General features: G+C 37.3%; 1 protein-coding gene across 1 annotated transcript in view; it reads right to left on the minus strand.

Annotated features, from left to right (window-relative positions):
• The window catches only part of ATP8A2 (ATPase phospholipid transporting 8A2), a 431635-nt gene that overhangs the window by 406671 nt on the left and 12734 nt on the right, over window positions 1–12230 (minus strand). Inside the window, exon 6 of the mRNA XM_081299456.1 lies at window positions 9039–9103. Within this exon, the coding sequence (XP_081155582.1) occupies window positions 9039–9103 (65 nt within the window). The remainder of the gene's footprint in view (window positions 1–9038; window positions 9104–12230) is intronic.

Consider the following 12230-nt stretch of genomic DNA (forward strand, 5'->3'; position numbering starts at 1 on the left):
CCCACTTTTTACCTATAAATGAGCCCTTGCTAGATGTTGTTTACTGGTCGACTCTTAATCTTCTTCCATCTTCTTCCATGTTCCTTCCCTATAGTGCAAAGGCTATACCACATTTCTCAGACTCCTTTGTGATACTAGAAGTCTGGGTGTATTGTCTCAACAATATGCATTTGGTCAAGACTGAGGAGACCCAAAGGAGACAATGCCATTCCTCTTCATGTAGGGGAAGTATTCCACATTCTAACATCTCTTCCAACTTCATAGGTGTAGTTACAGGGAAGCTATACTCCCTGTAGGCTCCTGGGTGGCAGCAACAATATCCTGACCCCATAAAAAAAAGAAACTGCAGAGGCAAGATCTTGAAGCCTAGCTAGGGCTTTCAGACTTCTCCTTCAGCTTTTCCAATAATTTTGGAAACACCTAATTTCCTGTCTTTAATTTCTTTGTATTTGATATTAGTTCCCCTACCAATTGCTGAGTTACCATCTTTCAACTTCAAACCTACCCTCCTATGTTCCTTGTAGCATCTCACTCCCTGCTGGATTCTAAGGGTGGAGGGAGTTTTAAAGGGAGAGGTGAAAATCTGCAGAAGAAAAAGAAAGCTGCTCCTTCCTGTTGGCCTCCTGTGGGCTTCCTGTCTGCATGCAATTCCCTTCTGAGTCACTCTTTCAAACTGCAAGCGGGGATAGCTGTGTTCAATGCAACTTCATTTCCAGAAACAAGAGCTGGGTCAGTTTTTTCCTGAGGGTTTAGTATGCCAACTCCTACCCTAGAACTCTCCTTCGCATACTATCCTTCATTAATACTTCTTTACATTCAAACCACTGCCCAAATCACTAATGTAACTTTTATCTCCTGATTAGAACTTGACTTGTTACCATTTCCCACCCTGAACTCAGATTCCTCCTATATCTGATATCAGAAGTGGATCTAAGAACCAGTCCAAAGGTGGTAAACTGGCATTGACTATTTCACTTGTTTAGTTTGATGGCACTGGTGACCTTATCATCAGTGGAAGAAAAACACTAGTTGTCCACAAGAAATAGTATCAAAACAGTTATTTAAATGGTTACTTATGACAATCTTTAAGTTAGTATTTATCAAAAATGTCTTCAGGAGAGAGAAGTGGATTACTCAAATTTTAATTCTGGTACACCATAAAGAACTGGAAAACTGGAAAAAAGTATATGAAATAGTTGTTTAGAGATGCTAAATAGCATGTTAATGAGATGAGCCACATGATAGCTAAGGCTTTCTTATTAAAGGTACTTTCCAAATTGTAGAATTGAAAGCACAAAATGTTGCTGAGAAAAATTAAAGATGACCTAAGTAAATAAGAGTATCCCATGTTCGTGAGATGGAAACTTCAATGCCAGTGAAATAGCAAATTGCCCCCAAATTAATTTATAGATTTAATGCATAAATCTATAATTTCCATAAAAATTCCAACAGGAAACTGACAACCTGGTTCTAAAATGTACACAGAAATGAAAATGTCCTAGAACAACCAGAGTAATCATGAAAAAGAAAAGTTGGAAGATTTGGAGACTCATTACAAAGCTACCATAATCAAGACAATTAAGCATAAAGAGAAATGTACACATGAATGGAATAAGGGTCTAGAAAATTTGTGGTTAGAGGACTAACAAGAAAATGTGGTCTATACACAGAAATGAAATACTATTCCTCCATTAAAAAGGAATGGAATCCTGTCATTGCAACATCATGAATGGAAAGCGAAATTAGGCAAGAAAGACAAGTACCACATGATCTCATTTATGTGTGGAATCTAAAAAAGTTGAGAATAAAATGGTGGTTGCTAATGATAGGGGAGGATAGTAGGCAGCTCCAGAGATATGGGTAAGGGTTGATCAGTTGGTAACAAATTACATTTAAACAGCAGTAAGAAGTTCTGGGTTGCTATTATACATTAGGATGCAATAGATAACAATAATGTGCTGTATATTTCAAAAAGCTAGAAAAAGGATTTTTTAAAGTCACCATAGAGAATGATAAATGTTTGGGGAGCTATGTTTAACCTTATTTAAATACTATGTATCAAAATAACACATGGTACCCCTTGATATGTACATTTTTATATTATATATCAGTTAAAAATAAATTTAACTCAAAATCAACTTAAAAATAAAATTACAAAGTGCTTTTGGAACTCAATAAAACAATGTAAAATATTGATGAAGCTGTGGAATAATAAGAACCCTCAGATACTCCTAGCCAGGTCATAAAGTAGAAACTGGGTAGCAATGTCTTCTAGACAGTCTAGCTTTTATCTCCCCTGTAAGTCAACAATTTTACTCTTAGGTATTTATCCAAAAGAAACAAAAACATTTGCCCACCAAAGCATATACAAAATGTTCATAGCAGTTTAACTTTTAATAGCCTCATACTAGAATTAATTAAAATGTCCACTGACAAGTGAATGATCAAATTGTGATGTATCCATACAATGAAATATTTAGCAGTAAAAAGTAATGAACTAATAATAAAGCAACATGGATAAATATTGAAGTAATTATGTTGAGCGGGGTGCAATGAATGGCACATGCCTATAATCCCAGGGACTTGGGAGGCTTAGGCAGGAGGAGCTCAAGTTTGAGGCCAGCTTCAAAGCACGGCCTATTGTAAGAACTGCTGATTAAAGCCAAGTCTTGGGTAGGTCAAGCAGCTGCTGAAACACACAATTATGGCAGGAAGAATACAAGACCACAGTATTGTATAGTTAGCCACTTGTCGTCAACTAGGGAGCTTAATGAATGAAAATTCCACAATCAGGGATCAAGATAAAGTTAGAAGACAAGGGGGAATTATGGCAACCTAAGAGAACTACTACTCTCACAGCTGCACAAATGCAGCTTAAATAATTCTGTGGGCACAAACTCATCAGGTCTCTTCCATGAAAGTTAGGACACTGATGGGAAAGAGCAGGTCCTTACGAACTAGAACAGGGACATCTGTATCAATTTGAAAGAAACCAAATCACTTTCCTTCAAATCTCATTTGTTTGCCTTTGCTGGCAAATGCAGAACCCCCTCCTCCTCCTCTCTGAGAAGAGACACGAATCATGCTGTGTGCTTGGAGGGACTACACTGATTGACGCTCCTTTACATATCCTGTGTAGGGTGCGGATAAACCAAAAGACCTCCCTGCATGCAGTATCTCAAGCTGTATCACTTCTTCTCACCATAGAAAATCTGCAGATTCTGCTTGTCAAAGTCATCCAGAGGCTAAGCAAGGCGAAAAGTTCTGCTGTTCTCAAAACACAGCTTTCAAAGTGGCTCCAGCTGTGCTTTTTTCAGTCAGCAAATATAAGAGCCAAGGAAGCCACCAGATAAGGGGTTCCATCCCAATGGGTAAGACAGAAGTTTCACACTCACTTCTGCTCATATTCCACTAAGAGAATTTCACCCCATGACTACACCCAGTCACAGGGATGCTGGACAACAGTTTCTGCCATCGGTGTTACTAATGAATTTTACGTAGTTCTATTTTCATTCCTAATTAGCTATCTCATCAATGACTATGCATACTTATTTCAAAAACTTTTTGTTAGATTAATGCTTCACCCAGAACAAATACATCTCTGCCAATATAACTTTCTTTTGGTGGCTCATAAAGAGATAGTCATTTGTATATTTCATAAATTAATACATACTATAAACAACTACACTATTATCCAAGTATGTAGCAAATCTTACATATTTCATAATTTGTTCAGTGACCTTTTCCTTAGAAATTTCTATTAAAGTTCTCCATAGGTCTTATATTTATAGTCAATGTAGTCACTGTGTTTTCTACCTTATTACAGCAGGAAAAACAAATGTTCCCCAAATGGGTTGATGCTTTTTGTCTTTTACAAACAAATATCAAAAGACATTTATCATTTGATGACTAGCAGTAGGTTTTGTGAAATTTTGGAGAGTAACAGACTCCAGTATGATAAGTTTTTAATAAAATGCTGATAAAGTCACAGATTTTTTTCTTATATGTAGGATTCATAGTGTTTAAAAAGTCTCACTTGTCCTTATAATTCCATGTAATAACAGCTAATATATTTCAAGGTACCATATATATTTAGGGAAAGATTCATAGTTAATGATAATAGTCTTTGTGGGTCAGTGTGACATTGGTATAATCTATCTATCCAACATGATCACTGTTAGGACTGATCCAGAAGGTGAAGAACACCTGGACCCAGCACACACATCAGGCAATGCCGTCACATTGCTCTTGCTTGTCCTACTCTTGTCATCCTCAGACTGCTATTTTTACAGCTGGTTAAAAAAAAAAAAAAAAACAGCATCTCTGAGAGTCAGTTTCACCAAAACTAAACATAGTCCCTAAATCCATTCAACCCATACACACAGATGGCAGCATCTCACAAAGGGCCAAAAGCACACAAGAGTACAAGCCCCAGGGATGACCCTTCTTATTTGGACCATTCCTCCTAGACCCCTTTCTAGTCGGTATGCCAGGAATAAGGACTAGGGGTGCCAGTAGCAATCTTTAGGCATTATGGATAAAGCTAATTTCTCAGTACTTTTTATTTCAACCAAAAGCAAGAAAATCTCAACACTTTTCCAGCACACTAACATATCTATCATCTAATGCACATCATCACTCATCCTTATTTCAAAGACAACTATGTAACAGAGTTTAGATGTTATTTTGTCAGCAACTGAAAAGCTCAAAACACAAGTAAATTCTAATTGTTTATAGCATCTGGAGGCCTAGCTTGGGCATACTTATTGGTTAGGTGAAGGTGTTGGATGCCAGCTCTAGGTTTTGAGAAAAGCCTCTTATTCCCTCATGCATGCAAGAGATGAAGTAAGGGTAGCATAGTACAAATTCTCAGGCCCTCCCCTTTGCTCCTGGCTTGTGTGCTTCATCATCAGAACCCTGAGATCTTAAACATCAACTTGGGAGCTCCACTAGGCATCTGCCATCTAATTCATTGCCCCAGGACTCTGATTTTATTCTACATTGATCAAATGAAATTTTAATGAGAACAGGAATACTGTAATGTAACCCAACTAAAGAATGAGGGGAAGAAGAAGGATACAAAGAATACTCCTGAGTGGACATTAGACAAAATAAGGTGTTCAATACCCTTGGAATATTGAACAACAAAAAATAAAATAGTAGAAACTGTCTCTTTGCAGAGCAGATACTGAACACTTTGAAGTCATTATACTTGCAATGGATAATTTGAATTGTCGACTTGATTGGATTAAGAGAAGCTGATGATTAGGAGGCTTATGGGTATGTCAATTAGAGTGTGTCTAGGAATGACTGGCATGTGGGATAGCCAATTGAAATGGAGACTCTCCCTAAGTGAGGGCAGCACCATCCAATAGGATGATGGCTTGGGTGGAATAAAAGTTGGAAGAACAAGGAAGCAGCAGCAGATCCAAGCTGAATTCCTCTTGACCGGGTTCTTGATTGCTGCTGTGATCACTGAGAATATCACTCTTCCAGAGTGGACTCTGCCAGTGATTCTCCAGAAACCTCTGTCTCAGACTGGAGTAGCACTCTTGTTCTGAAGCTTCAGTCTCTTGGACTGTGCAGATACTTGTTCTTCCAGCTCTTCAGCCTGCAGACAGCCATTGTGGACTATCCAGCTTCTAGTTGTATGTATTAGTGCAACCTAATAAATCACCTTCTTATAATTATATTTCCTATTGATCCTGTTCCTCTAGAGAATCCTGACTAATACAATACAAAAAGATGAATGTTATGATTTAGTTGTGGTGTCCCCCAAAAGCTCATGGGTGAGTCAATGCGAAAAGATTCAAAAGAGAAATGAGTGGATTAGGAGAGTCTTAATCTAATTAGTGAATTTATCCCTGATGGGATTGGCTGGATGGTTATTGGAGGCAGGTGGGTGTGGTTGGAGGAGGTAGTTCATTGGGGGCATGGCTATGGGGTATTGAGGTGCATTCCTCTGCCAAACACACCACCATAATGTTCAGCCTCATCTCAAGTCCTGAGAAATGAAGCCAGCCTTCTATGGACTAAGACCTCTGAAACTGTGAGCCCTCAAATAAACTCTTCCTCCTCTATAAGTGCTGATCTGGTCCTTTAGTCACAGCAGCAAAAAAAAAAAAAAAAAAAAAAAAAAACCCTATTAAAACAATGATGTTGCACTACAGAAAATCAGGCATGCACCTGTAGACTTTTCTCATTGCAATATCACAATCACTCTTTGATCAGGTGGACCAAAAAACTCCAACTGTGCCATCAGTCCAATGGTGTTATCTAGAGCTGAAGGCCATCTCTTGGATTCCAGAGAATTCCATACATAGAGGGAAGATACAGGCTCATCTCTGAGTACCTAATTTTAAAGTTGTGGATTCCTTGGAACTGGGAAGTCATTAGGAAACAAGACAGGCCCAGGTGTAGATGCTGTGCAGACACCAAGTGTCACAGGAATCTCTCTGCACCCATAGCCCACTCTCCTTTCCACAGAGGTGCTATTTCATCTTACCCAGCTTCTATTACCTAGTAAGATCATCCTGCCCTTGGCCATCATGGCTGCCCAAGTCATTGCTTTACCAGCATGGCTTTTAAACAGAAGTTCTTACTGAGAGATGGAAAATTATCATAAGTTTGTTCATTTATTCCCTCCATTACTGAGCTCCTTATATGTGCAATGCAGCACTGTCTTGAAGGTAGAGAGGAAAAAAATCAATCAATAAATAAATAAAAAGAAAATTAGATTTTTATCCTAGACCTTACATCCTAAGACACTAAAGGGAGACAGATAAAATGGAAAGTGTTCACAATAGCAAAAAAACACAAACAACCCCGACTGAAAAATGAATAAACATTTCCCCCAAAACTACTTACAAATGGCCAATAAGCACATGAAAAGAATGCTAATGTCACTAATCATGAGGGAAAAGAAAATCAAAACAACAATGCAATAAGACTCTCATAGTATGAGAACGGTTATTATCAAAAAGAAAAAACAGAACAAAGCTTGAGTTAGCAAGAATATTGAGAAGTTGGAATTTCTGTCCACTGTTGGTAGGAGTGCAAAATGGTACAGCCACTGTTGGAAAACAGTGCAATTCCTCAAACAGTGAAACATATCATTACCATATGATCCAGCAACTCCACTCCTGGTATATACCCAGAAGGATTGAAAGCAGGGTCTTAAAGATGTACCTGTATACCCATGTTCTCAGCAGCATCATTCACAAGAGCCATATGGTAGAAGCAACTCAAGAGTACATGATGATTGAATAAATCAATAAATGTAGTATATACATATAACAGAATATTATTCAGACTTTAAAAGAAAGGAAATCCTGTCATATTCCATAACATGGATTAACCTGAAGATATCATGTTAAATAAAGTAAGCCAATCACAACAATCACAAATACTGTGTGATTCATTAATATGAGGTAACTATAGTTGTCAGATTAATAAAAGTTTCCAGTGATGGTGGGAGGTGGAGTTGGAGGGTCGTTGCTTACTGGATTTCAGTTTAGGAAAGCAAAATTTCTGGAGATGGCTGTACGACAATATGAATATACTTAATAACACTGATTGGTACACTTAAAATGATTACAGTGTATTTTACCACAATTTACACACACACACAGTATTTTCATTGTTAAAATGTTTTACAAGAAAAACCAGAGACAAGTGCAATAGGTAATACTGGGGAGGCTAGAACACTTGGGAGACTGCAGAGCATGTGAGAAGTAGAGTCCTAACGATGAGGCATGACCTGGGATTCTGGGATTCTTGCAGGCTGTTGTAGTTTAGATGATGAACATCCCCCAAAGAACCATGGTTGGTTCACAGGGTTGTGTTATTGGGAGGTGGTAGAGCCTATGAGAGGTTGGGCTCTGAGGGAGGTATTTTGGTCACTGTGGGCATGTCCCCAAAGGGTACTGTGGGGCTCTAGTCCCTTCTTCTCTCTTTTGCTTCCTGGCCATGAGGTGGGTAGTTGACTCCACCACACACTCCTGCCATGATGTGCTGCCTCACCACAGGCCCAAAGCAATGGGACCAACCAATCATGGACTAGAACCTCTGAGACTGTGAATCAAAACAAGCTTTTTCTCTTTACAAGTTAATTTTCTCCATCATCTTGCTATACTCACAGGAAGCTGACTAATACTCGGGCAATGATATTAAAAGGATAAGGGTCACAGTGAGATGAATCTGAAGCACTCACGCCAAGGACGGTATCTTGCTGATGTTGCCTTGGATACACACAGAACTGTGGTCTCTCCCTGACTCCTGCCCTTAGGGCTGTGAAGGGGTAGGCAGCATCTTGGTCATCACAGAAGGATGCATGGCCTACTGGTACCTGGAAGGTGTCTATGGGTGTCCACCAGGAACTTGTTAAGTCTTGACAAATGGAATCTTATATTCAACTCTTATTTTTACATCAAATCACTTCTCAGATTACTGGTTTCCTTCAGATCAGCTCCTATTCCTGGTCTCCTGGGTGGTTTTAAGCCATGACAAGGTGGGAACATACCCATAAAATACTCAGAAAACCATGCTATTCAGTCTTCCATGAGCTGGTGGCACTGGGAAATTAAGTGCTTATGTATCCTACTCCTTTATAAAATTTAAACAACTCTTAACACTTGAGCATTTTTTTTTTTAGGTTTGTACTGGAAAAAAAAAATCCTACAAATGTCTTTTGTAAACTACACTGGAGTTCACCACAATGTAAATCATAACAGGTTCATCCATTCATGGACATACTTCATATTTAACAATTAAAGGTAAACCAGATTAGAACTTTCTCATCTTAAATGCACAATTCTAGGTGAGTGAAATTAATATTTCATGAGGCAATATCATAACATTACTATCTTGATGTTTTAAGAATAACACTTTATGACACCTGCTGATAAATGCAACAGAAAACAGATGCAGTGGTTTTATCATATTTTTCTAGAAAAAGAACAATCTCTGATTAATAATCATAATAGAAAAAAATAGTTTTAAAAATTCTTATGAAATACAACTTTCAAAAAACTACTTACATCCAAAGAGTCTTCCTTCATTAGGATAAGGGTCATATTCTGTGACACCAACCGGCAGGAATAGCCTAAGTGGAGAAGGAATAACATGTGAATTTAACATTCCTCCTGTGGGTTCCTAAATTCTCAATGGCTGACCGAATTCAACCTCCCTTCTTTTGTCTACCTTATTACCATTTTAAGCCTATTGGTTAACACAGAGGACTAAGGCAAGGATGAAGAAACCATAAGCCTGAATTGAATTTGATTCCTGCAGACAATGTGAATAGAACTGGCTAAGAAGGTCTTTCTAACTAAAGGCTAAAATAAATACTTGTCAATTTTCTGTGGATTTTTCTTTATCCTTGTTATCCTTGTATAACATTAGGATAAGCCTTAGATTATCTAAAATAACCGAAAACACTTTAGGACGACAAATGCTATCCAATGGTGCTCCTAAGTCAGCATAAACATGCCTACTGGAATAGCAAGTTCCTTTGTTTCCTTTGTAAAAAAGTAAGTAATTCTCTCAAGTTTCAAAGGAATATTATTGTATATTGAGGGATCCACTTTTCCTACCAGAAGTTCAAAGTAATTCCCATTTCAAGAATTAAATCTGAGTTTAAAAAAAAAAAAAAAGAAAAGAAATAGTCTTGTTTGAAACAAAAGGATTCCTAAGTAGTATCAGTAATTTCAATCTTATTGTGAAATAAAGTTATCTCTATAGCTTAAGAGAGATACTTTCTTTGTTTTCCCTCCCAGGACAGGAGCATATTTTCTATGAAGCTCTTTCCTTCCCAGTGGTCACTCACAGACCAAGACAGGAGTACCTCCTGATTACTCCCCTCAAATTCACAGACTCTATGGAATGAAATGGCTCCAGCCACCTCAAAGACCCACAATGACCCCCCAGGGCTCCCAACCCCCATTTCCATTCAGCTTACCAAGAAAAAGCTAGAAAAGAATCCTCCTAAGAATCCTAGAAAACCAGACTTCACAACCATTTTTTTCCTCAACATCTCAAGATAATATATTGATGATTATAGAAAAAATGAAATAAATCATCAAAGTGTAGAATTTTAACCTTCAATTAAATATGTTATAATTTCAAGAAGAGCCTTAATCAATCCTGAGCTGAAGGATGGGAGCCCTGGATTTTTCTTGCAGAACACCTATAATTTCCATTCTCATAGGTGCTTGGTTGAAGGGGAAGAGCAGGCAGGCATTTAACTAGTGAACAAAAAACAGAGATCTGCATGTGGGTCCCTTCCTGTTCCCCTGGTCTCTTTTCATCTCTAGGAAAACCAATAGCAGGCACAAAACAAAATTCAAGGCAGATGAAAATTAAGACCAAGAAAATCCTTTGTGGATTTTATTTGTTTGTTTTGGGGGCAGATAACAAAACCTTGTGTTTGTTTACTTCAGAATGTAAAAAGAATGTCCCTTCCCTCATGACTCTCATTTGGAATATCTTGTAAAGCACCTCAGAACACAAGTTTTAAAGCACAAAATTATGACTTTTAATCTAAATATTCTTTTTTAGAAAAGATAGAGCTCAAGATGTTTAACAATAGCTATGTAAAAGGAATGAGATTATTTCTCTTGTTAAAAACTACCACATATTATTTTTAAAACTAAAACTAACCAAATAAAATCAAATCGTAATACTATATGGGCAAATACCTATTAGGTTTTAAAAAGGGCAGAGGATAACAAGCAATTTTGTATACATTTTAAAGTTAATCTTAATAACAGTTATGGGTAAAAGTAAGCTGCTCCCAGAATGCTATTCACAGTTTCACACAGAAGGACTGGAATAATCAAATTCTTTGTTTCCCATTAAAATTTTTCACTCCTATAAGTTCTTAGATTAGGCCCAGAAGAGAGGGCTACATTTTTATTTTCACTAACAAAAGGGGATATTGCAACTTTAATCATTTTCCTCTATGTTGGGCTTACTCTTCATCCCCAGAGACTTCTAGGAACTTCATGCAATGTTGACTGTTACAAATTTAGTATAACTAATGCAAAAGGATTTACTGGTCGTATTTTATTTGAACAACAGCTGCAGAAGTGAGCTGTGATTTTTAAGCTCTAGCTTTCTGCTTTATTTTATATTTTGCAATTTAAGTAAAATGCCATTTGACAACTGAAGCTACACAAAGAAATTATGGAAAAACCCTGAGTATTTTTCTAGCCATGGTAGGAAGAGGGCAATAAATAAAACTACTGACACTTTCATGAATTCAAATATACAAAGCTAAAGGCTTCTGAGAAGAAACAGATTAAGCTTTTTAAAAAAAAAATTGGAAAATGAATCAAGATTTTGCTTAGAGAATTATCACATAGAACACTTGCCCTAGACAGACCATGGAAGTTTAACCCAGTTAATTGTGACTTAACTAATGTAGCAAATCAAATTATGTCAATCCAAGTTTGGTGTGCTTGATTTCTAATGTTTTTGGATAAAATGAGATCAACTCTTGGAGAAGAGCCAGGTATATGGAAAGTCAATCCACACTTGTAAATTGAAGTCTAGTTCTTTAATCTCACAATCTAACAAGACGGCCATAAAATGACTGAGAGGAGAACCTTTGGGATTTCACTTTTTACCACAGCTGAAATTAACAGCACACTACAAAAGGGTTCAGTTTTTCTACTACCTGAGTATAATCAACATTCAAAGAAATTAAATTATTACAGAATCTATGGTACTTAGAGCAAGAATGATTTTAAGACAATAAAATAATTCTACACACCAGAAAATATTACCAACCAAATTTTCCAGATCTCTTAACCAGTTTCATATATTTTCTATAAGCTCATATTGTCCAACATCTCTAAATCCAGATTTTTCTGGAGACATTTTTGAAAAGGATAAGGGTCATATTCTGTGACACCAATCGACAGGAATAGCCTAAGTGGAGAAGGAATAACACATAAATTTATCATAGATAAAAGGATAGAATAATTTACCCTTACCCACTGCATCCTGGGATGAAATCAACCAGGCCATCCATTGTTGTGATTCAATAAGGTGCTCACAGTCCCTAAGTATGTTGTTGGTTCTAAATGTTTCCACAGAGAATCTGGTCAATCAATATTTGAGTGTGAATGAATAAAAATATTGCCAGACACCATGAATAGATGGTGTCTACTCCAGATGGGGTCAAGGAGATACAGTCCAGAGTCCCCCATTATCCTGGAAGCTGAGGA

Source organism: Spermophilus citellus, assembly GCF_964194105.1.
Source record: "Spermophilus citellus genome assembly, chromosome: 1".
NCBI lineage: Eukaryota > Metazoa > Chordata > Mammalia > Rodentia > Sciuridae > Spermophilus > Spermophilus citellus.